The 26,202-nt window shown below is 38.4% G+C and overlaps 1 protein-coding gene across 1 annotated transcript; it reads left to right on the top strand.

The window, feature by feature from the left end:
• Positions 1 to 1,521: 1,521 nt before the first annotated feature.
• LOC128791339 (kinesin-like protein KIF20A) lies at positions 1,522 to 25,049 on the top strand. Its single transcript, XM_053948926.1, has 18 exons — positions 1,522 to 1,653; positions 2,839 to 2,913; positions 5,945 to 6,064; positions 6,942 to 7,080; positions 7,175 to 7,359; positions 10,585 to 10,681; positions 11,168 to 11,365; positions 11,447 to 11,558; positions 12,990 to 13,061; positions 14,573 to 14,719; positions 15,328 to 15,493; positions 16,898 to 17,068; positions 17,720 to 17,859; positions 19,331 to 19,496; positions 21,080 to 21,197; positions 21,280 to 21,347; positions 22,903 to 23,022; positions 24,214 to 25,049. Exons 1-18 carry the CDS (start codon positions 1,522 to 1,524, stop codon positions 24,487 to 24,489), a joined length of 2,502 nt encoding a protein of 833 aa, XP_053804901.1. The 3' UTR covers positions 24,490 to 25,049.
• The last annotated feature ends 1,153 nt before the right edge of the window (positions 25,050 to 26,202 follow it).

Below are 26,202 nucleotides of genomic sequence, written 5' to 3'. Positions count from 1 at the left end.
TCTAGCTGTAGTTTTAAAATTACTTGTATTATATGGATTGCTCTTTACAGGAATAAATGGGCAAACAAATAGCACGTGGAGATCCATTGACATAAGTTACTCAAGTAGTCTCATTGCAGAGTAGCCCTGTGATTGGAGGGATCTAGGCACGGCTGGCTGGGTTTGACACTATTTCTGCCTTTGTTTTTTTCCTGTTGGTCAAAACTGTGGAACAGTTTTGTATCTGCTTACATCTGGCTGTACCTCTGACTCGCCGGCTGCCTCTTAAACACACCTAAATGACCTGAAGTCCCACCGATCTTTCAGCTGTGGCACTTCAAGGACTAATTTCCTTTGTCATCTCTTCACTCGTCTCCAACTTACCCATAAACACAGATGCAACTTTATCTTTGTGTATGGGTCCCGCACTGTGCAGAAATCCTGCTGCCTGCCTACTGTGTGAACAGGCCGGCTGGCACCGGAGGGCTTTACATTTGTTACCGGGAGGGTCGATCCTTAGCTTGTGGAAGGCGCTGGACCGCGGAGTTCTCCGGGTCATCCCACCTTCCCCGCGGCCCGTCATCCCTGACCTACACACTCCTGGCTTTCGCGTGACCCGCACGTTTCGCGATTTTATTTATTTCCTACTTCGTTTTCTACTTCTACACCGCGGCAGCGCCGGGACGGTTACGTAACACGCACGCTAACTTTATATAACCCGCTCGGATGGAAACATTTAGGTACCCACATCTCCCCCGCCTATCCTCCTCCCCCTCTGCCAAGCAGAACACCTCTCCTCCTCTGGCCGCTCGGCTCTCGGTTCAAAGCTTCTTTACCGCCATGCCTTACTACGGACGATAAGCAAACCCTGCGTATGGAGCGCACGCTGCTCCGCTCCGCTGCGCCCATTCCCTGCTTCCCTCCCGAGCCGCCGGCTCCACCGCCGTGCGCTGTGCGGCGGCGCCCCCTGCCGGGCGGAGGCAGCTGTGCCCGCGCCTTCGTCCCACCCCCGCTCCCCCGCGCTCGGCCAATCAGCGCCCGCCTTCCCCCGCGCTCGGCCAATCAGCGCCCGCCCCTCGTTCCAAAACGCCCCCCCACGCCTGCGTGGGCCCGGCTCGCGGGTTCCCGCGCGCGCCAAGGTAGCGGCGGTGCCGGGGAGCGGGAGCGGGGCTCGGGGGCGGCTCCCGGCCCGGCTGCTGCGGGTGTTGAGCCTGCCGGGGAGGGGGCTGCACGTGGGTGAGAGCAGTGCCCAGCTGAGGCTGTTAGCGCGCTTTCCCGCGTGTTACGTAGTGTAACCTGCCAGGTGGTTTTTGTTGTAGTGTTTTTTTTTTTTTTTTTTTTTTTTTGTTTTTTTTTGTCATACTCCCCAGACTTCTGTAGATTGCCCTGTCTTCTTTGGAAGTGCTCGTTTATATACGAGCTGGCCCCAGCTCTGTTATGCTCCGTATGTCTTTTTGTTTGTTCTTTCGTTCTCTCAGAAAATGATGGGCTTTTTTTTTTTTTTTTTTTTCCCTTTCCTTACAAGTTCCTTTGCAGAGAACGATGGCTGATGAGAGGAAAAACTATGTTTCCACGGAAGTGTGTGATGTGTTGGAATCGGTTTCTTTTCTGAGTGTAGAGGGTAAACCTTCACCCTTGGAATCAACAGTATTGCCTAATACAGAGGAACAGCAGGTGTGGATTGGTTTTACAAAGTGTATTCTGGTGATGTTTTTTGATGGATTTGTTTTTTTTTAACTTTAATAAATGTTTCTTTGGTAAGAACTGCTGTACTTCTCTGCCCCTGAGATGTGTTTGATTCTTCAGCTTATTTCTCATTGTTTACACACGGGTCATAGCCTGCACCAAATGCAGATACATGGTCAATGCTATGCAATGTGATGTGCTAAACTTTGTGAAAAAAAAAAAAAAAAAAAAGAAAAGGACTTCAGTAATTGCAATTTGAATGTAATGAGACTGTACTATTATTTTTAATAAGCTTTAAAAAATACATAGATCCTTGATGTGAAAGCTCATTAGGTGCTTGGAAATAAAAATCTATAATGCTCTGCTGTGCTCGAGCAGAAGATAATATACCCAGCTATGCATTTTTACAGGGATCAGTTTCCTGGGTGACTTTTCCTCAGGTGACTTCATTTTGTCTGATTAGTGCTGGTCATGACAGGGCTGTGGAGAGCTCTAGTAAATCCATCTGCTGAATGAAATGTTGCCAAAGTAAAGACCAAAGCTCCTTGAGAAATGAAGTAGTGCTGGGATCCCTCTAAAATGCTCCCTGCTACTGTTGCTTTACCTGGGAGGGGAGACTGTTCTATAATGGTTGGGGGATGGAAAAGGCCACCTGAGCAACTGAGAACGGCTGCCTGCTTGTTACTGTGAGGAAGATGAGGGTCTGGTGCCTGGATGGTGGTAAGGAAGTGGTCTCTTGAGGCTAAGAATGTGTCAGTCAGTGCTAATTGAACATGCTGCATACAAAATGAAAGTACAATACTGTGTAGCAGCTTAGACTAACACAGCTTGAATTCAGTACAGCGGGAGACCAGAAGGTGGAAGCACTGCAATTTGTGCCTCTGGTAGTGTGCTCTTTTAAAATCAAAATACTGGTTTTGTCGTGAAAGAATGCTAAAGGGAGGGGAGTGGTTGGAGGGGGCACAGAAGAAATGGGTTACTTAAGGACAGTAGAAGGGAAAGAAGCAAATAAAAGCTTTGAATCTGAAATTGACATGAAAGGAAAACCTAAGACATTAATATAAAATAGGAAACAGTGTATTCAATACGTATGCTGATATGATTTGGGGCTGTTCTGTTTAAAAGGTGGCAATTATAACTGTGTTTTGTGTCTTTCTTCTTTTTAATTAATAGGTGTATGAGCCTTTGAAAGTCTTCTTGAGAGTGAGGCCCTTTTCTATAGCAGAGCTTGAAAGCCATGAATCCCAGGTTTGTTGTAGAACTAAGAAATAACTTTTTTTTTTTTTTTTTTTCTTCCCTGAACAACACATAGTATTGTAAGGCAAAACTTTCTTTTATATAAGCCAGATACTGCCCTTGGAATGGAATATGTAATTATTTGGCATCTGGATAGATGCAAGATTTTTTTTTTCCATGCTCATGACTTCTAATAATTTGTATGGTATAGACATGTACACCTGTAGCTCTTCAAAGTTTCACTGGGTACATTATTTAATTGGTGTTAACTCTCTGTAGTGCTCAAGATACAAAGGAGTTCCATGGAAGAGATTATGCAATTCTAGGCATAATTTGAGTATCTGACCCTTAAGCTTCTTTGAAATGCTTGAATAATCTCCTACATCATTCTGGTGACTTTTTGCTCAGCTTGTCAAAAATCTTCTGTAACCTCTACACTGTCAGATTCAGATGCTTCAGTGTTTCATACACACATATGTACAAACATTTAGAAGTGCTCCCCTTTCCCTCATTGTCATCACTGATACAAAGAATTCCTTTAGCTGTCTTTGGAGGACAAGGTCTCTTTATCATATCTCTTAGCCCTTGTCTTTGCAGGCTGTCTGATTGAAGAGAGGTCAGCTTGAAGAGCTCTAAGAAGGATTTAATGTTAGTTCTTATTTGCTTCTTGCAAATTGTTTTTTAGAAATGCATTTTTGCTTTTGATCTACCGGTATTGGAACCTTTGTATTGTTTTCACTTGGATAATTCTTCCCTCTCTTGCCCCCAACTTCCCTTTGCCTTTTCTTAGCTCTCCTCGAATAGTGTGTACTTCCACGGTGCTTCCAGTTTGGTAAATTCCACAGTCTGAGCTGGCTCCAAGTGTAAATTGATTTGGAAAATCAAATTGTTTCAGGAGTTGTTTAGTACATTCCTCTTTGGAGTGAGACATTTCTTAAAAGCAGGGAGGAAAAAATGAACATTGAAGTTTGTACAAATTTTTTTTGTCTTCATGTAGTTCAGGCTGAAATAGTTGAACTTCCAACCCATTAACTGCATAATGCATTTTGCATGGGATTAAGGCTTTTTTCTCAGCCTCCAGAAACAGAATGATTGAAAGATCTTCAACATTTTCAGTGTTTTCAATTTTCTTTACTATCATCTGAATCCAAGAAGAAAATGCTTGGTAGCAAATAGAAGAAACATGCACAAAGCAGTCAAGTAAGCCTCACTTCCTAATCATTAAATCAAACAGATCAATTTAAATCTTAGGTATTTTATTCCTCCTCTCCATGCATAATTTTCAGGAAAGCACCTTTGTTCCAAATATGTGACACAAAAAAAAAAAAAAGTAGAACCCAAGGCCTATTTCTTATAGTTATAGGCTTTAAACAGACAATCAACAGGTTAACTGTTCAGTTGATGCTTAAAGAGATAATGATTTATAGAAGTACAGCTCAAGAGCTCTGGGTGAAATTCTGTACTCCCTGTCAGCGATTCTCCAGAGTCACCTGTGGGAAAGTAGGAAGTTATGTTTTTGGATATAAATTATGTGTTCAGCACCAGAAATGGTCCAGCTCCTGCCAACTTACCTGCAGGATTAGCTGGGGGAGACCAGTGGAGTGAATTATTACCAGCTGGCTTCCATCTCTGCAGATCTGACTACTTTGGGCCTCAGCTTGCAGGCTTCTATGAGGTTGGTGGCAGCTGATGGCACATGCTGCAGATCCTGGATTACTCTGTAGCTCACCAGCACTCCTGTCCCTGCTGATGTGGGAGAAGTGTTAAAGACTATATAGGTTCAGAGCCTGGCACAGTGAGCAAGTGATTGGTCTAAATTCAGAAAGCAGTTTCTTAGAGCTTCTCAGAATCACAGAATAAGCTGATTTGGAAGGGACCTGCAAGGATCATCAAAGTCCAACTTCTGGCCCTGCACAGGACAGCCCCAAGAGTCACACAATGTGCTGAAGAGTGTTGTCCAAATGCTTCTTGAACTCTGTCAGGCTTGGGGCTGTGGCCACTTCACTGGGGAGTCTGTTCCAGTGCCCAGACACCCTCTGGGTGAAGAACCTTTTTCTAATTTCCAAACTAAACCTTCCCTGACACAACTTCAGGCCATTCTTTCATGTCTTGTTACTGATCACCAGAGAGAAACATCTGCCTATTTTTGTTTCCTTGTGAGCAAGTTGTAGGCTGCTGTGAGGTCTGTACCAGTTAATTACTGGCATAGATCTTCTATATCAGTTAATAATCAGACTTGTTAATTGAGACTCCTAGGAACAGCAGTACTTCCTATGTACATACCACACATGGATTATTGATCTTAGAAGTTCTGGCCAGTCTCTGAACGTAAATGTCAGATTAAGTTACAACCAATCCTTTCAGATGATGCATCAAGACATTGTTAAGCTATACTGGGAGTTCACTTTGCATCTTTGGTAGCCAGTCTGGTATAAAATAAATTTTCCTTTAACACTGCATCCTACATTTATCTAGCTAGTGATTGGAATTGTATTTCACCTTTACTTAACTGAGAATAGCAATGAAATTACTTGAAACTGATTCAATTTCTTTCATTACTGGTAACACTATTTATCAATCAAAGGATAATGCTTCAGACTTACTTTACTTGGTTAATTCTGCTCTTAGTCTGTTTCACACTGAAAATGACTGATTTGGAAAACCATGTAATTTCAATGTAATTTTACTTTTGTAGTGATTGTGCAAGTCACAATCACAAAGTACAAGGGTTTAGAAAGTGTTCCCAAGGAAGAGTTGCTGGAAGGAATGCTAGTAAAAGTTTTTACCTCTTAGAAAAACCTAAAGGATTGCCTTGACTTTGTCTGTACTCTGGCTTTCATGTGAAGTGAATATCTCTGTAGTGACATGCCTCAAGATGATATAGTTAAATTGTGGGACTTTTGTAGCTCTGGTAAGTGGGTGGAGACACTAGGCTTTTGGGGGGTTGTTGGAGGGGGTGTTCATTTTTTGTTTTGTTCAGATAGCTTTCTTCCTGAATAATTTTGTGTTGTGTTTTGGTTTACCTTGTCATTTTTTTTTTAAGGGTTGTGTAACTATTGAAGATGCCCAGACAGTAATTCTTAGTGCACCCAAAGAGTCTTCTGCAATGAAAAACAGTGAAAGAGGGATTGGTCATGCTGTGCACAGCTTCACCTTTTCTCAGGTAGGCCAAATTATTTCAAATTCTTGGTTTTGTTTTTTTTTTTTACTATAATGAAAGCTGAATTTTGTATTAAGTCATGCAACATGATTTTTCTTCTTTTAATTACATGTGGTGGTACTTGCCTTTTTTTTAACTGCTTATTAATTACTGATAAGCTGTCAGGAAAGCTGTATTACAAAGGAGGTGCCTATTAGATGAGACAAGGAAGCTTCTTTGGCAGGTCTGTGGTTTTCTTTGATTAGATGCTACAGAAACATCTTGTAGGCACAAACTTACTGTGGTTCTGCTGTTCCTGCAGATGCTTTTTATCTTGGCAACCTTATGTTTGTAGGAATTTATGTAAGTGTGTGTTTAGTAACTTCCTTTTGAAAGAATAGCAGCTTAACTGCGTAAGTCTTCTTACTGAAAACAAATTTCTTCACTTTGCCTAACTGCAAGAAGTTTTGTCCTTACAGTACCAAGAGATAGTTCCAGAGACTGAGTTACTTAGACCATTGTAATGCTGATTTTTCTCATCAGTTGTGGGTAACTGGTGAAGAGTGAGAAGGGAGTTTTACATCACTGGCAGAGCTCTTAGAAGTGTCCACTGAACATGGAAAATGAGCATGTGCTCAACAGAATTCTGAGCAGTTTCTTTTAGGAGTAGGAAAATATTAAAAAATGAGTGCAAGCCTCTCAGAATTAAGCAGGCATCCTGTGAGAACCCAACAGAAAACATTGAATCAGAAGGGGTTCAGGCAAGACAGGAAATTAAGCTGGTGTCTCCTACCCAGCTTGTTCTGAAAAATCAGTCATGTCTAATCAGTACTTAATATTTTGGCTTATTAAACTTTTGTGCCATTTGTCACTCCTTTTTTCTTTCTTTCCCTTATCCTAGGTCTTTGGACCAGAAACTACTCAGAGTGAATTTTTTGAAGGCTCAATGAAAGACATCATAAGAGCATATGTTAATGGAGTGAATGGACTGGTATTTACTTATGGAGTTACAAATGCAGGCAAGACATTCACTATCCAAGGTATAAAATATTTGCATATGTAAATCCTGAGTCAAATCCAATGACAAGATTACACTTGTCATTGAATGTTTGCACTTAATTTTTTAATTTTAAGGGACTTCAAAAGATCTTGGTATTTTACCTCGCTCACTTGATGTGATTTTTAACCACATAAGAGGAAGACATTACCTGAAGATGAACTTCAAACCATATTTGAGCAATGATGTTAAGAAACTAGAAGATGAACAAGTTAAGCAAGAAGAAGCCTTAAAAACTGCTATTCTTGCATCACTGAAAGAGGTCAGTGATCAAATGCTTCTTAAAACCGTTCTGTAAGACAGGAAGTTTTAAAAGTCTTTATTCCACTATTGATTCTTTATCTATATAAAAATCTACAGTATGCATACTTGTTGAACCTTGGAATAAGATTATTGGCTGCTTTTGGAGCTCAGGGTAAACTGGAAGAACTTTCTGCAGCACACAGTTCAAACCAAAAACCATCAGAAAGCCAAATCTCAGTTTCTAGAGAGAAGTCTCCTCTTTAGAGGGAGCAGTGGTGACAGTAGCCTTTGAAAAGTCTGAGAGCTACATGACCTAACTAAAACCTGGTTCTTGATAAGTGGCTCTTCTTGCAGGTTGGGTTCCCAGGCTGGATCTTGGTGCCATCATTCAAACGCTTGTACTAGCTCAGGAGAGATGATGGCACTGTCTTAACAGAGGCAGTGAAGAAGGCAGGGAAAGTCCCTTTTGGTGGAAGGCAGTCTTAAAGCAGATTAAAAGTTTTTAAACCTGTGATTTATATAACTTGATAAAGAAGCTTTCTGATTCAGCAAGTGAAGGGAGATGCCACAAAATGAATGTCCTAAAAGGATTCCTGTCTGCCTTAGGGGATAGTATGTGACTAAGGCTGGTCTCTGAAGACTGTACGTAGAATAGAGAAGTCTTTACTGTGGCAACCCTCCTATTCTTATTATCTAGTAATTTCTGTTTCAGTAAGAAACTGTCTTACCAGAAAATGGGCATCCATGTATTTGGGACTATTTTGTACTTCTAAGTCCAGCTGCAGTTTGCTGTCAGATTCCTTTTGCTCAGAACATTTTCCCCTGAACTGTGATTCTGTGCATCTAATCCCAGAATGCAGCGGGCTCAGCTGGTTATCATTCAAAGCAACTCTAAAATAATTCTGGGATGTACAGGAATAATGATTAGGTTTTCTTTTTTCTGTGGTCTTTAATACTAACCTTGTTGAAGTACTCCAGTTAACCCTGAAAAAAATATCCTTCTATGACTCAAATTCCTATGTAGAGCTCCACTCTAAATTTTGTTGCTTAATTTAAATCCTGCAACTCAAAACTTTGTTTAGTCTGAGTCTGGTTAACTCTTGAGGAAATATCTCAGATGAAATATCTGAAAGATTTGAAGGATTACATATTTATTTTGATAGTGTCTCTGAGTATGTGCATAGAGAAGGAGGGAGTCTTAAAGAAAAGTTGAGATGGTTAGGAGAATAGTAAGTAAATACCTTCAAAAATTTCATGGAAGCTGCAGCCTTGAAAAGAGGAGCAAGCAGGAACCCAGGGTCTGAAACAAAAGGTCAATATCTTATTTTGGAGATAATTCTAAAAATATTTCCTTCTGTTAAATCACAGTCTGACTTACTTATAGCTTAGTAACTGGGTGTTGCAGCAGGTGATCTAGATGCTGATGTGCTGCAATGAAAAGAGAGCAATGCTTCACTATCAGGAAGGACAGGTAAAAATGAATCAGGAAGCTATTACACGACAGGACCTTGTTTATGTGTTACAACGCTTCCATAGAGATAGCTCAACGGTCCCCAGTTCTGAAGCTGCACTTCTTGATAGCTTGTGAATGAATAGCATGACTGTTTGGATGTTCTCTCAAGCTGTAATCTGAGAGCAGATATGGCTTGGTGAGTTTGGCTTTGGTTGACATGGATTTCTGTAGGCTTGTTTCCCAGGCTCAGTTTACATGTCTCACAGAAAGGGCTTGCTGTTCCTTTCATTCTCCCAGTTCTGACTGCTCTGAGTTACTGCAGCACTTAATGTCCTACTGTTTATGTTCATATGCAGTACTGCTGCAACAACTCTTGCTTAGCATGGTTCATACCCTCTCTTTCCTTCCCTTTCCTGGTTCTCTTCATGGGGTTAAATACTGTTTTTTACTGGATTAAAAGATGCTTTATGTGCATTCCTATTCCCACCTGTTATTGTATTTTCTATTAAATGTCAGCTTCTGTTGTTGGCAAACAATGTCAGTTCCTGTTCCCACTCATTTTTAGGCAGTCATCTTCATGCTCTTTTCTGTATTTATTTCACTTGAAAAGCAGTGTAACAACATTTCATTCACTAAGTTTTCTCATAATACCATTACAAAAACTTATCACATGCACAAGTAATGTGGTACTGGGTTTTCTAAATTCCACTACATTTTTGACATGCCTGGATGAGATACCATGTGTGTCAGTCCCATATCCTGCTTGGCACTTCACAAACAGTGAAGAGAACCCCTGCTGTGGTTAGACTTCTAATACTCAAGAAACACAATCATATAGACACTGCAGCTTCTGCAAAACAGCCACTTGTATGATTTTGTTGTAATTGTATTCTATGCTATTTATCTTTAAAATGGAAGACCTCAAAGTATGGCTTTATGCCTCTCTGTTTGTAAGAATTCTGGTTTGGATGTACCAAGTGGGTAACATTGACATCAGCACTCAATCCATGATCAAGTTAGTGCTGCATTTGAATAGCTCTAACACTAGGGTTTGCTTCTCTGGATCAGTTCCCTTCTGCTGTAGGATGACCTTCTCTTGGGAAAGAGAAATCTGGGTGAATGTCCTGATTTATAGGGGCCTATAAAATGAGAGAAGTAGTATGTAAAGGTGCTGGACTCTAGTGGGAGTTGCTACTTTGTTACTTGAATTTTTTCCAGAGGTATCTTAAATGCTGTACTTTGATGAATCTTGGCAAGTTTAAAACAATTCTCCTGGTGTAAAGAAATTCAGCAAATGTGTGTATTTAAAGAAATTATGCTGTTGTCTATTTTTCATGGCCTTTTAGTTCAGTCTGAATTAAAGCAACATAGTGTTGGTTTGTCATAATTTAAGCACTACCACCTTGGCAGTTACTCCTGGAGGAAACTTCTCCAGTTCTTTTGGATGACTGAAGCAATGTTCAGATTTGGTCAATTGCTCATAAAGGCATTCTGACAGAATCCTTTTTCTCCTAGGCCTCTGAAGTTAAGTCTCCAGTGTTAGCAGCAACTGGCCACCAAAACTGGTTGCTGGGAGTAGCAGCAAGCAATAATTCATGTGATGGAAAGAGCATTTATTGATTATAGTTCAGTGTTATTAAACACATTTCATTTTCAGCCAGAGTAAGGGTGGCCTAACACTTAATACTACTTCAATATTTTAATCTTAAGTACTGGAATTGCTGTCATTTTTAACTTCTGCTTTTCTCATTGTCTGTTCATGTGGATTTAATAATCTTTTATTTTCTCAAGGAGACAGAGAGCAGCTCAAATACTGTAACAAATGTCTGCGATGTGAAGTTGGATTCTTCTAACTGTACTTCAGACAATCACTCTTCAAATTCCCTAGGTAAAGTGTAAAACTGTTGTGTGTTGGAAAAACATAATGTGAATTAAGAAATATTACTGGGTTACTGCCAGTGGATGAAAAAAAAAATCCCTATACTATACTGCAATGTAAATATATATAGGTTTTTACCAAATTTTTGTCTTCCTCTGGAGAAAGCGCAACTATATAAAAATATTTTTATAGTTTCACTCCTTTTGGGGAGAAGAGGGACACTTAGTTTTGCAAATATAAGGTATAAACTGCTGGAAGTCTGTGATAAAGTGAGGCCATCAGCTTAGAACTTGGGCATATTCTTGTAACAGATGACTGGTGAGAAATTTGAACATTTTTGGATAAAGTTATCCATGTGTATCTAATTGTACAACACAGCTGCATCTAAACCATCTCCTTTTAGCAGGTTCTACAGGTTCTTTTAGAAGATTCTATATACTGATTTAAAATCTGTCAATGAGTTGATCTTTGAACTCTTCCTCTGTTTTGGATTAGCAGAGAAGAACTTTGTTCCACTTGACATTCATAAGACTAATATGCACCAAAGAACACAAGTATCTGTGTGGATTTCCTTTTGTGAAATTTATAATGAATATGTGTACGACCTATTAAGTATTTCATCTACATCGAAATCTCAAAGACGCAGAGTTTTAAGAATTTGTGAGGATCAAGGAGGAAATTGTTACATTAAAGGTAATAATACTGTTTTATGACCTGGGCAGTTTCACAGAATTTCTCTGATCAGAAATGTATGTAAAATATCTCTTTTTGCAGATTTAAAGTGGATTAATGTTCAGAGCACTGAAGAAGCCTGCAGACTACTAAAAATAGGAAACAAGAACCGAAGCTTTGCCTGTACTAGAATGAATGAGCAATCAAGTAGAAGGTTTGTTCCTCTAATTATAAGCATACTCTGTTCCATTTTGAGAGGAAGGGAGGGCACTTTAGAATATGTGTGGAATGAACCACTCTTCAATAATAGTTTAATACTTCCCTTGATTATTCTGATTATTCTGTTTTTTTAATGAAATTCTCTCTGAAAGAAAACTAGCAGAGACTGTGAATAGTAGTAGCTGCACTCGGGTTGTTATTCATGTCTTTGGACAATCAAAAAGATCAAATCACATTCATTTTTGAGTGCCAACAGGGCTATGCTTCTTGGCAAATGCTAGTGGTGCTGAGTGAGAATGGCTGTGTGAGGATGTTGAAGGAAAAGCTGGTTAATTTTTCATAACTGGCAGTATAATTCTTGGAAAGCTGGAGCTTGTCACTGGGGGATATAGGAAGGAGCAGGTCATGTGGTGTCTTGGAGTGTTGCTAGATTTTCTAGATGCTTTTAGATTGCTGTGTTCAAGCTGAGCTTACTTGGTACCTTAAGAATTAAACCCCTACCTTTTTATCTAGCTCTGGACAGGGATCAGGGAGTACCTGGCTTTTGATGGAGTGAGAGGAAACAGAGAAGGTTGTAGAATTTCTATTGAAAGTGCCTCCTTTCTTGATTTTAATGACCTCTTAATAATTTGTCCTTTAAGTGTGAAAGGGCCGTGTTTTATTTTTAGCTAATACAATCATAGTGTTACTCAGCTTGCTTTTTTCTCTAAAAAGCTAGAGTTATGTTGTTCTATATTAGCTAAAGACAGCTGCTGTTAAATATCATCCTCTTCTTACAGAGTTTTATGCCTAGAATGCCCACTGCTAAAGAAGTTTGTGTGCTGTGCTTCCTGATGAATCAGAGAAACTGGGAACTTCTGGTTTTGTGACTTTTCTCTTTGGTTTCAGACATGCCTACTGCCTGTGTAGATTGTTGTGTAAACCAGAGTTGCTGGATATTCAAGTGTTACAAATTCAACCTTTCTGGAAAACAGAATTATTTTAAAACCAGACAAGTAACTGTGCATATTGAATTATAGGACTCTAGAACTTATTCCCTTCTTCCCACCATTTGTTTCTAAGTTAATCCTTCAGATTTGCGGATTCAGATACTGCCAAAGGTTTTCTGTACAAAGTGGCTACATGACTACTCTTCTTTTGCTCAGTAGACTTTAGTGAACTGGCTTGGTGTTTTTCTCCAAGACAGTTTGTAGGCTTCATGTGGTGTTCCTTTTCCTGTGTGAAGAGAAATAGAACGTCATAAAATACAGCTTTTTCTTGCTGCTGAATTGAATGCATTGCAAAAGTAACATACCAAGATAACTAGTGAATTAATTCTTGTCCTTTCTTCAGCACTGAGCTTTCTGTAGCATACAAATTTTACTTTGCTTCAGTGACTGCTTAATTTTCATAACTGATTATTAAAAAGAATGTCTTTCCATTCCAGTCACAGTATATTTTCCATCAGGCTACTCAAGCTAACTGATGAGCATCAGCCACGTGTTCTTGGAGTATCGGAGTAAGTGAATGCTTCATGTGATTACCAAGAATGTAAATATTTTGGAAAAAATTAATAAGGTGTAAGCACGCTAAACTGTTGAATTTTCTAATAATAATCAAATCCTCTGAGAATTGAGAAGGAAATCAGAACTCCACTGAGCACATAAACTGACTGGAAGCTCAAAAGGGACAAGCACAGAAGTGTTTTCCTGTCTCTTACTCTAAGGTTTTGCTGAAGCAGCTCTGTCAGTAGTGTGTAAATTGAGGAAAATGTGTATTGTCTCACGTAATAGGGATGTGGTGGCAGAGTAAGACCATGCAGCACCAGACTATACATCCTGGTAAGCAGAATTCAAGTGTCTGGCTGATAGAGGGTGATCTCCACAGCTGGAGGGCAGCAGTTGGTGCTGGAGGCCCCAGGTGCAAACTATGCCAATGTATCTTTCTGCTCTGGGACCAGATAGACTTCATGGGTCAAATGTTTTTGACAACACATTTGGTGTGCTCCTAGAATATAAATTAAAATCTATCATCCCAAAAGAATTCTGGTGACATGATCTCAGACTGTTCCATGGTCTAATGTACAGTAAGAGGGGACCATCAAATAATGTGCTTAAAAGCTGTTCTCCATTAATATAAAATGCTAATGTAAGTGCACTCTGTGAGAACAGTGTTAAGTCCTTACACTTGTCTCTGCTCTTATGGTTTAGAGCAAGCAGCCTTATCTTCTAGCCTGAAGGCATTTAGATAGCTTTCTTTTTTTTTTTTTTTTTGGGGATGGTGTGTCTTTTTTTCTTCTGATTAATTTAGCTTGATACAGAAAAATGGAGACAGACTGTAACAGAATGTTTTAGTTCAATCCTAGCTCCTACTGCTTCCTCTCTTGTCCCTGCTGAGCAGAGGTGGTAATAAATATACCTCACTGTGAGATACACCTTTAAATGTGAGAACACCTTTAAATGTCAGATGTTACAGTGATAAATACTCTTAAGAAAAGATAACTTGAGAAAATGACTGCATCTGTATTTTTTTTTGCTGTTCTCTATCATAGTATATCCTCCTGGCAGAACTTGCAGCAGCTGTTAGGTGAATGACAGAGTTTGTATGTTGCTTAAGGAAGAAAAAAAGCTTTTAATCTTGTGCTGGAAAGGATAAAGAACATAAGGCTTTCATACATTTGAAATATGTGCCTTAATAATTTGTATAGGACTTACTTTAGCTGTATGAAGGTTTATGGTCTTATAAATTATTTTATTTAAATAAATTTTTGTATAAGTGAGTAATGGTATGGTCACATAAATTATCCAACTTCCAGAGCTTTCTATATTTCAATAGCTTTCCTAATATAAAGTAAAATTTATTGAATTCCTTGATTATCCAGGATGATTTTCTGATTGTAACCTATTGTGCCATGAGGGACAATTCAGTGGCCTGAGTTTAGGAGCAAATAATTGCTGTAGGCAAGCAAAGAGCTCTATGGTGAGCTGGGAATGACTTAATGTGTGTGTTCTGGATAACTCTTTCATGCAGGTTGTCCTTCTGTGACTTGGCTGGTTCAGAGAGGTGTAATAAAACACATGTCTTTGGAGACAGACTAAAAGAAGCAGGAAATATTAATAATTCTCTTCACATCCTTGGAAAGTGCATTGCAGCATTGAAGCAAAATCAAAACCCAAAGTAAGTGATAAGTTATTTACATGCCAAGTTTTAGGTGGAGACACTAACTATCCCTTTATATTTCTGCAAGCAGTTTGCACAGAGAAAATTGGAAAGCTACAAAATCTTTTAAGTCTTCTTTATTATAGATGTCACTCTAATACCTGCAGAGCACAATTTCTCCGTAATTTGTGTTTGTGGAGAGCAAAAAAAAGACAATTTGCAGCAAACTAACAGCATTTCTTTAGTGTATGTATATGAACAATACATTTTGTGTACAAAGCTTCAGTTTTGTCTTCATTTCCATTTCAAATTATACAGGTAGATTCATCAGGCAGCTGATAGATGACCTGTACTTAGCTTTTGGCTTGTTCCAGTATCTGCTTTGGAACACTAGGAAACTGTGATGCAGACACCATGCTACTTTTACTTTTAAATAGTTCAGTTTGTTGAAGAACCTATGAAATCCAGAAAGACCTTGCTCTTTGATATAACGTAACTTAGGCTTAAATACGAGCATCCTACTGGATCTCTTTCCTGAAAGAGAGAAACAGAATTAAGGCAAGATACAATAGCCCAGAAGTCTATTATTTTTTTGTTTTACAATTTTATATTTTTCCCTCCCTGAGGATGAAGCCAAGCTATATTCCATTCAGAGAGAGTAAGCTGACTCGTCTGTTTCAGCCATTTTTTTGTGGGAAAGGCAAAGCTTGTATGATTGTAAACATCAATCAGCATACTTCCACATATGATGAAACACTGCATGTAATGAAATTTTCAGCTATAGCCAGACAGGTAAGAGTATATCTACTTTCTCTGCTATTCTGATTTTTTTTTTTTTTTGTTAGTAGTGATTTGTGAAATGATCAGGTTGTATGGATTTTAGTGTGATTTGGATTATTGATTCATCATATTACTTCTTCTGCATGTAGCCTCTCTCTAAAAGTAGTAGGGCTTCTAGTAGTCTTGCCCCTCTTCAAACTTTTTTGTGGTAAGAAGTTAAGACAACTGCAGGTGTCTGACTGTTCAGTTCTACACCACTGATGCTCTGTGCAAAACACAGGGCACTTTCAGATATGACTGATTTATGCCATATATCTGAGCAAATGCAGGATTTCAAATCAAACTTTTGATGAGTTACTTAACCTGGGTGCAGTTAAACATCTGTTGCACAAGATGAGTTGTCCGCAACTTCTCGGACAGTTGGTGGTAGTAAAAGGAGTATCATCTTCTTTTGTAGTCTGAATGAGATCTTTTGCAACTGCATTGCTCCTATTAGGCTAAATGTAAGTAATTAATAATAAAAGTGTCTTGGCAAGCTTTTCCTCCATCTCCTTCACTACCCTTGGGTGGATCCCATCCAGCCCATAGACTGTGTGTGTCTACGTGCTGTAGCAGGTCAATGATCATTTCCTCCTGGATTATGGGGGCCTCATTCTGCTCCTTGTCTCAATCTCTCATTAAATTCAGGACTTGGGGTTGATGTTTGGCCTTAACCTCATTCAGGTTCCCTGAAGCTGCTTCTTGCTGGGAATGGGATGCTGGGCTATGCTGTGTTTCATGGCAGAAATATAGTAATTTTTTAGTCTGGAGCCACAGATTATTTCTGTCATGTTATTACAAATCTGTAATAGCATGTCTAATATGATCTCAGAGAGGAAGATTTTTCTAATTCTCTTCAGGTGTGACTTTTGTTATAAGTGTGTACTGTGGAGACAAATTTCTGATATGCTGTCCTAAGACATAGTTACTTAAAATATTTATGTAAATAGCTGAATTGCTGAATCCTGGTCATGAATTGCTGATTCCTTGCTGAATCCTGGTCATGTTATTTCAGAAAGGAGCAAATGTTGTAGGGATGTTCTGCTTTTCTTTAACTTTGCGGGAAACTACACCAAAACCCTTCTATTTTAGGGGAAGAGAAACCACCTGTCTAGACAAGGATGCTAAGTTTCCTAGCAGATAATATTTCCCTTTTCACTCTTTTTAGAGTGCTTTATTCTTACATGAACATAATTCTTACGTTACATTGATGGATTCTTTTTTTTTTTTTCTGCTAAAAGGCATGTAAGCTTTTGTTGACATTCATGTAATCATTAAATATTGTGTGAATACAACAATGCATTCATGCCACTTCTTCCTGGTATTCTGATACCTACAATATTGACAGCATTGGTAAATCATCTCTGGATTTTTCAGGTTATCCAGACAATCCTGCCCAAAAATTTTTGTTATTTTCCACCAAAGATTGTTGGAGGTGATGGCAAACCTATCATGCACTTTGATGCTAACACATCTGTAGATGATTTTGCTGACAGTACTGAAACCTCTGCAGAAGAGGAAGTGGACATCACCATTCTGAGTCATGAGGTAAATACATGTCTACTTAGAACTGCACCCAAGAAATTGCTGGTAGTTCTAATGTTGTTTTAGCATAAGAGATGAGCTGAAGCTGCATCAAATGGGAAGTTGAAGTTTCTGTTCAGTGTCAGACAGACTAGACTTAGAGTGGCCTAGCTCAGTGTAGCTGTGGAAGGATGCCCTGTGGCTTTCTAGTTAGGTCAAGTGCTAAATTTGGAATTCAACTGATTGCCCAACAAGAAGACTAAGGAAGCAGTACATATCTTTAAAATAACATAATTTAGTCTTTTGTGCCTTTTTTTTTTTGTAAACAGCAGTAATGAGTTAAGACGCAGCATTTTAAAAACAAAGCTGTACAATCTAATAGCAATAAACTGTAAAAATCAAGTAGGTTTTATGTTGTTATGCTGTACAAACTAATATCTAAATGCCAAAACAGAAGTAAACTTTTTGATAGTGGACGCCATCAAGATGGACACAGGATGTATTTGCAGTAGAAATTAATGTTTGAAAATATTTGAACTTTGGTGCAGACTCCCAAAAAACAGGCTTCTAAAAAGTACCCTCTGTGGATGGCTTGCCTGTTTGAATATTTTGTTTGAGATGCATGTCAATATGTGTTTCAGTCTTGGTTTTTGAGCTGAAACATTTTAAATTTAGGACCTCTTGAAAGCTGCAGAGGACTTAAAGGAGAAGGTAGCTGCAGAAAGGCGAAGTAAGCTCCTTCTGGAGGTGAAGATACGTAAAGAGATGGCAGAAGCAATGTTTCGACAGCTGCTGGAAACAGAGGAAGCCTGGAGGCAAGTCACATTGCAGTCTGCTTTGAGTCTGAAAGGCTTCTACATGTATAGAAGCATACATACATGTGGATGTATATACATACCTGTGTATATTCAGGACATGCCTACTCACGTTATTTAGAGAAGATAGGGCTGCACAATTTCAAAACCTCTGAAGGAAAGGGAAGAAAGAACATTAAACTTGTTCGGATTAGCCTCTTCTCATTTACAGTGAAAAAGTAAAGCTGCTTTCTGTTCAACTTTCCTCTGTTGAATTTGTAATTACTGGAGCTTGTCCTGGCTTGTTCTTACTACTTAGCAGATGTAGAAGATTGTTACAGGTACCCCACTGAGGTGATTTTTCCAAAACCTACACTCTGTCATGTCTTAATATGCATGCATGTGCTTAAGGTAGTTCAGATCATAGCTCTTTTGAGCCCCTCTGCATGACTTATGAGCCATTGTTAGTTTACTATCTTATGAATTACTGTGCCCTTATGAATTGTCTTATGAATTATGAACTCCACACTGATGTTAATTTAGGAAATTTTTTCAAGTCCACATTCCTCAAATTGAGTTAACTTCCTCTTAACTCTTCTTTAAATCAGCTTCCTGCTGTTTGAATTGTTTAAAAAATTAATATCAAGTTGCCAGCTGAGCACACTATGGTTTAACCCCAGCTTTAAAATTGTTTGGTTGCCTTTGGCCAAACACATGAATTAGCATTGTTGCTTTTTCTCTGTTGAGGTGATGTTCTGCATCATTGATGGGGATGTTTTTAAATTTTGACAGTAATGTGCAATGTATTGAAATAATAGATGGGGAGGGACTTCTCACAAGAGTATGTAGTGACAGGACAAGGGGGAGTGGATTCAAACTCAATTCAAAGAGTTGGTTTAGCTTGATTGTCATGAAAAAATTCTTTATTGTGAGTGTGATGAGACACTGGAACAGGTTGCCTAGAGAAGTTGTGGATGCCCCATTCCTGGAAGTATTTGAAGGGCATGTTGGAAAGGTCTAGTGAAAAGTGTCCCTCCTTATGATAGGAATGTGAGAATTAGATGATCTTTAACTCAGGCCATTTTATGATTCTATGAAAATGAATTTGGCATTTATCTTAAATGGAAAAAAAAGAAAAACCAACAAAAAACCAAAGGAGAGATGCCCCCAGGATATATGCTTACAATATAACATCTAAATAGGTGTGGCCACTTCTATCATTGTATGTTTGTGGATTTTCTTATAACTTTTTCTGACAAGTGTTAAGTGTGTGTTATTCTATAGCATTTTCTTTGATATATGCCAAGTAGAAGTTACACTTTGGTGCAAGTCTGTAGGATCATTGAGATTAAAAGGAAAAGTGCTTCTTTTTCTTTTTGTTTCACTATTTCTGATTAGAGAAATAACTTTAATATTCTCAGCTGAGTACATGTAGTCAAATGTAATAGCAGGAATGCAAACATATAATGTATAACCAACATGTTCTCTTCAGCAACCGCTTGGAAGATATGAAAGACAGTTATGAAGAAAAACTTGAGAGCAAATTTGAAATGTATAAAGAGGCTATTAAGAAACATGCATATATGTGTGCAATGGAACAAATTGAAGACCATTATGTTCCCATAGAAGAATTTCTAGCTGAACAAGAGAAAGTTGAGGTATGACTTGACTGCCTTTAAAGTATGCTCTAGCCTCTTAATTGTAAATTTTGCTTTTCTTTAACAGAATCACTCTGGGATTTTGAATGTAACACTAAACAAGGAAAATAACTAGCAGTTCAGCCTTGCTGTTCTGTGTTCAGTGCTCACCATAAGGATACAGATGTCTTCTCTCTGGCACTACCTGTAGTGCTCACCTAAACTGCATGATCTTTGAGGGCACAGTTCAGTGAAATCCAAGTCATCTTTATCTTTGAAGTGCAATGACTGGAACACCCAGGGGCATAATGTATACAGGAGTCTGGCTTTCTTGAGATCTTTGGGATCATATGATGTAGGGTAAAATGCTACTCTGAAAGGGTGGTGGGGAATTTGCTACAGGATAGCAATTTTAATTATAATTGACCTCTGGTCTGGAGATGAGGACTGTGGGATAAGAAACTGATGAGAAATCAAACTTCATGCAGGAGAGAACTGAATCTCCTGAATGTAGTTAAACATAGAATTGCTCAGAGTTGGCATTAGTAAGTTGCTACTCCTTTTGCAATGCAGCCAGGTTAGCTATGAGCAACTCAGTGTTCTAACCTCTGCAGAGATGGTAAAGTGCATTCAGGTGGCAGATGAGCCCTGTGGGTCTTGTTGTTTTTAGTGCAAGAATAGAACAGCTGTGGTGTCCACCAGAGGAGCTTTCTCACTGCACTCTCCTGTTCTGGAACTGATAAGACATCACACTCTATGGATAGACAGATTCCTTTCAAGACATGAGAAGTGAGTTTCTTTTGTAGGTTGTGGTATATAAATATTTCTGCTTTTACAGCTCTCCATTCAGGTGCTGGCAAGCAACACCATTTTATGTAATGGCCCGTGTTTTTCCATCTCCTTCAAATTTGTCTCTTCTCCTCACTTAGACTCTGTTTCTATGTTCAGTTAAATCCTAGCTATACATTATATTAGAGAGGACAAAAAGAGTTTGAATAGTGCTCTTATACTGGCCAAGAGGCTACATAAGGGAAGATTCAAAAAGCAAGATGCTTTTGGTAGCAAGTCAGATAAGAAACTACTGAAATCCCTGAGATGTAGAAGGGTTAGTTGACAAAGGGAGAGAACAGCATGAATCTGAGTGGGCAGCTTCAGAGAACCAGAATTACATGAATAATTTTTGCTTGATGATACCACTTGTTTGATTTCTCACTCTGAAATACCACCCTGACAGCAATCTGACAGATACTGAAAAGAGTTTGAAATTAAAATGCAGCATTATGAAGTACGTTCTTCCTTAGTTAGCAAGCTAACTTGCAACAATGTTTAGCACAGACACCCTAAAGTTTCCTTTCTGCCATATGGTTACTTTTAATACAGTTTGGAAATTCTCAGACTGGAAGAGTTGAATCCTTCATAAAGAAACTTCCTCCTAGATGTTTTTGTGACCTGAGTCTTATCGCTTACTGTGATTTCCTAACCATTACCTGTGAAATAATTTAAAATTGCATGTTTGTGTGGTGTAACTGAAGGCTATGCACTAATGCATCAGATCAAGCAGAAATGCAGACAAATTCTACCATATGCCCTTAATTTTTTTTCAGGATAGAGAGAGGAAAATACTGCAATTGGAAAGGCAACTTGATGAACAGTCAGGGAGGCTGTTGGCTCTGGGAAGTCTGAGCTCAGATATTCTGACTACTGAAAATAACCTGGAACGAGGTAGGAATGTAATCTGGGTATTCAAAGTTCAGTTTACTTCTGGTAATGTGTATAAACAAACAAACTTTTCTTTTGCCTGTAGATCTTATGGACAGCACATTGAAGAGAGCCAATGAAGCATTACAGAAACAATGTGAAGAGAAGGAAGAGGTAGCTCTTGCTTAGTATTTATCTGGGGATAATGATTGTAAACTCTATCATGGTTCAATGCTTAAAGATGTGCATTGTAGACAAAGGCATGAAGATTCCTGCCAATGGGCATTGAGCTTATAAAAAAAAAAATCCATTGCTCAGTTGTAGATGACTTTTGCCAGAGACTGTTCTGGCCTTATTCTGGTCTGTAAAACCATTTGCTACTGTAACATGTGAATGTGGTATGAGTTGGAAGTAAGAAGTATGTTTAGCTTTGTGCTGGAATTTATTGTAAATATTGCCACGACCTCAGAGCTTTCCTTCCTGAAATGCTTCCTGCTTCTGCATAGGAGGACAGTTACAGAACCTGGTAATAGTTCAGATTTTAGATCTAAAATCAAAATAGTGCCTTAAAGCAGTCCTTTCTGAAAGTACTAAACTCCACTATCAGCCTAAACTTAAGTAAAGGTGAATATCTCTGTTCTTCAAACAAGATCTCTGTGCTCTGAATACCATATAGATGTGGGAATTCTGGAAAACGTTAATTTTTAAGTATGCATTTTTATTCTATTCCTTGAGTGGTCTTCTTGTAAAGATACAGTTCATTTCCCATGTTTAAAGAGGATATGGGGAGAAGGGAAGACATAAGTTTTGCTTTTTCTCTAGTATCAAATATGAGTAGGATTGGAGAAATAGTTCCAGCTGGTTCTAATAAACCGTGTAAATGGAAAATGAACTTAAATCCCTTTCTATTAAGAAAGAATACTCCAAAAATAACTTTTTCATTACCAAGTTTAATGTCTCATGCTATGGCTATAGCATTTCTTTTCCACTGTTTTTGAGAGCTTTACATCATTTTCCTATGTCACTTTCAAATTTTGGTGAAATTTTTATGCTTGTTATGGGGATACAGTTATTGATTGTTTTGTGTGGCTAGAAAGTATTAGAATGATGAGATTGATTCCTGCAATAACTGAAGTAAGAATGGATTAAGCCAGTTGATTCCATCAGTGCCTTTCTGCTTCTTTGCCTCAAAGATCAGTGCATGTGTGACTAGTAATTCACTTTTTTCTTCCGATTCAGCCATTAAACATGGGCTAAGGGTGTGAGTTTTTTTAGCAGCTTCATAGAAATAAATTAATCATAACATCTAATTTTCTGCTTCAGAATTTCTTTTGCCTCTTGGGGCTTAGGCTTAATCCATTAATATTCTCATCAGAAAGGTGAGGTCTCCTGTGGTAACTGTGTTCCAGTTCTTTATGTGAGTAGTGTTAATGAGACAAAAGTGTTCTTTTAAGTACTCTTACTGAAATGAAGCAGGCTGTCCCAGATGTAGCTTAGTCTGTGCTACTGTTCACTGACTGGCAGGTCTGTAAATCATAGTAGCTTCAACACAACAGCCTATGAATACTCCAGCTGTATTTTATCACCTGAAATGATGAGCTGGGACACAGGAGGTTGAGAGAAGAAGACTTTTTGGTTTGATCTTTCAGTTTGCATTGTTCTAGTCATAAACAAAATTAATGTAAAACATGCTGTTTTGAACTTCCATGTGTATGGGCTTTATTTTCAGCTTATAAAATCTCTGAAGTTTAAAATACAGAAACTAAACGAAACCCTGTTAGAAGCTAATGAAGGCTACAGAAAAATGGCAGAAGAAAACAGTCAACTGAAGCACACAATCATGCTCAAGGTTAGTCAATTATTTAGAAACAACTTTAATATGGCTTGTACCTATAGTTGTACTGGCTGCTTCTGCATATTTTTACATGTAAAATCACTGTTAAATTAGCAATTTGTATGATGTTAGCATTTTTTCTGTGCCTAACTTCCTGAATTATGAGCTCAGAGCCCTTGTGTTTCACTACTTGACTCTGAATCTTGTAAGGCAAAACTCATTTTTCAACTTAGGTGATAGACTGTTAATAGGGTAACTCTGCTGACAAAGCTTGCTAATCTAAAGATGTCATGAATTCTTGTCAAGCAAAGAAAATACTACTTAGAACTCATCATGAGGCATGTTGCTGAGGCAAGCAAGGTGTGCACAAATGCTACTGGAACACGGCCTAAGGATCTATGGCTTTCAAGCTATACTGATGGTACTGCCAGAAATAGCCAAACTGGATGAGAGATATGGGCAGATAAACTGTTCAAAACAGAAATGGACATCTTTCCTTCAAAAGCAGGGACTTCCTAAAGTTTACTGCATCTGACCTCAAACATCATCTAGATTCCTAAACAAAAAAAAGAAACTTTTGAACTCCTGGCACTTTGAATCTAAGCCTCACTTGTAATCTGCAGGTATAATAACTGCTTAGTGATGTATTTCTTTGAACATTAGATTAATTTCTGCATACTTTTTAGTTTAAATCTGAGACTGAAAATTATTTTACTTGAACTTTTTAATTGGAAGTTACCTTCCTATCCATTCTTAATAAGAAGGTGATTTTGTTAACCACAGAGATTAAAGAGTGTATTTAACACTGTATTCTGCCCACTCAAAGCATTTTTTCAGTCCTGGTTAGCAGCCTTATGCCAAAGAGTTTTGATTTGGCCAGTTTTGCTTTCAGAAATTGCAAGGCAGGAAAGCTGCCTTTATCTAGTTTCTAGAACAACATCAATTATTTGCATAGTGTGACAAAGCATTTTAGCATCAGCCTTTTAGTCAGACTTGGTCTCTAACTAGATTGTATGGCCCTGTATTTTGCTGGGGTTTTAATTACTTTGTTGTAATTTAGAGGAAATGGGTACTGAATGGCCATATGACATAGTAATAGCAAAGGTATTTATGGGTTTAATAAAATAATGTGAATAAGAAAATCAACTGCATAAAAGAGAGAGACCATGCAGTGTTCACATATTTAACACAGCCTTATCCTCATAGGATCAAGAAATGAATAGTCTTCAGAACTGGGCTAAACGTGTTCTTGAGCTTGAAGAAACAGTGTCTTCCCTGCAAAAAGAGCTTGAAGAACAGAAAAAGAATTTCTTTGCAGAGGAGTCAAAACAGCAGAAACCCAGGAGAGGTTTGCTGGCTAATCTGAAATCCACAGTAGCATCCACTGCTAGTACACCTCTTAGTAAAGGCTGGGGAAAGTACGAAGAGGCTTCACCCTATTCAAGAAAACAAGGACTGTTGCCTCATAAAGCAAAAGAATAATATTTGGTAAATCGAAGTGTGCAATTACTAGGCTTCTTTATTAGTCTTAAACTGTTGGTAGCTCTTTCTCACTCTTAGGTGCCATCTTCACTGTCATGTTGACTGAGGAAAAATGTTTAATACAGAACATTTTTAATTGAATCAGGGTTGAATTTAGAGCTATAAAAGTTTGGGTCTAGACATGTGCTTTTACTGTTGATATAGGGATGTGATCTGAGAAATATATATTTTAATTCTGGAGTAATTGGTATAACGGTCTTCTGTACTGATACTGTGGTTCGTGCAAAGTGGGATGTCCCTCATCTGCTGTTTGTTATGTTTTTAAGTTACTTTATTTCATTGCTGATTCCTAGAAACCAGATGCCTTGTAAAATTAATCCTAAGTAGTTAAAATAGCATGGTTCTTCAGTTAATATTCTGGTTTTGACCTGGAGACTCCCTTCTTGGGACCAAACTAAGCAAACTGCTAAAGAAGGCAATGAAATGAAATCTGATCTGTCTCCTTGCTATTTTTCAGCTAACTTGGCTTTGTAAAGAAATTTGTTTTAATAAAATTTGAATTTCCACTAGGAATATATATTAAACTTTGAAACATGTATTTAATAAAAATTTTCCATTGCTAAATTCAGCTCTGACTCTTCATTTTATAAATCGACAAAACCAAGATAAGAAAAGATCATGAAATTAGAGCCCAAATGATGGTCATATAGGATGATCTTGAGTTGAAAGAATCATATCCTTGATTCTATTACTTAGCTTTTATCTAGTAGCTTAAGGATGGAAGACTGGAGCATGATAAAAGTTGAAGTAGTTTTCCTAAAGACCTTTCCAGTCAGTGAAGGTGAGGGGATTTTTAATTACTGTGGAAGTACAATGCCTGTAATTGCTGGAGGTCTACTGTGGAATCTGTAAGTAAATTGGATTGATCAGTCCCTGTAAAGGTGTTTCTCACAGTGGAAGGGGACTGAGTTCAAAGCAAGAGCGTCTCCCCGCCTGGGGAGACAGTAGGTGGTGCAGCCTTCCCATGTGACAGGAGGACAGCCCTGCTCTGCTCTGACTCCTCTTGCCAGGTCACTGAGGGTTTTGGGTTGGTCTGTGATCAGTAATCACTGTGACATCTATTTAACAAGGCTGTAGAGGTTGTACTTCAGCTGTTGCTTTTCTCATGTTTTGAACTGTTTCTATTAAATACAGGGTTATCTGGTTTTAGTAGTTCTGAAGGTCTATAATCCCTGCAAGGTAAAATTTCTGAAATATTTGTCTACTCCCATATAAATTATTCCAGCTATTAAAAAATATTTTGGTGTAGTTATATGAGACACTGAATGTTGATCTCTTGAATAAGAAAGCTGTTATGTACAAATTGCTTTAGGAAAAGCAATTACAACAGAAGTTAAAAAAATCATCAGAATGGGCTAATACTGGAAAATTTCCATAATACCATTTCAAACTACCTCGTGCTACACCTTGGCAGCCTGTCTAGCAACTTTATGTAACACTAACTATAACCTCCTCCTCCCTGAGAAACTGTTCTTTCTATGTTCCCTCTTACTTCCCAGAGCTCTTTGGTTGGCTACAGGAAATGGTTTGAAAGGCAAAGTTACATTATCTTGAGCTTTTTTTCTGACCTTTCTTCTTTTTTTTTTTTTTTTCAGCCTTAAAATAAAATGAAGCCTGTAGTGAACTACTGGCCAGTACTGAACTGTTAATGTT

This window comes from Vidua chalybeata, chromosome 1 (assembly GCF_026979565.1).
Source record: "Vidua chalybeata isolate OUT-0048 chromosome 1, bVidCha1 merged haplotype, whole genome shotgun sequence".
In the NCBI taxonomy this organism is placed as follows: Eukaryota; Metazoa; Chordata; class Aves; order Passeriformes; family Viduidae; genus Vidua; species Vidua chalybeata.
The sequence above is the reverse complement of the archived record's forward strand: the minus strand, read 5'-3'. Positions and strand labels throughout refer to the sequence as shown.

Excerpts from the sequence above, each read along its gene's own strand:
- LOC128791339 (XM_053948926.1), top strand. The coding sequence starts at position 1,522 with ATGGCTGATGAGAGGAAAAACTATGTTTCCACGGAAGTGTGTGATGTG. Across the intron at positions 7,360-10,584 it reads TTCTTGCATCACTGAAAGAG|GAGACAGAGAGCAGCTCAAA; the intron begins GTCAGTGATCAA and ends TATTTTCTCAAG. Across the intron at positions 11,559-12,989 it reads AATGAGCAATCAAGTAGAAG|TCACAGTATATTTTCCATCA; the intron begins GTTTGTTCCTCT and ends TTTCCATTCCAG.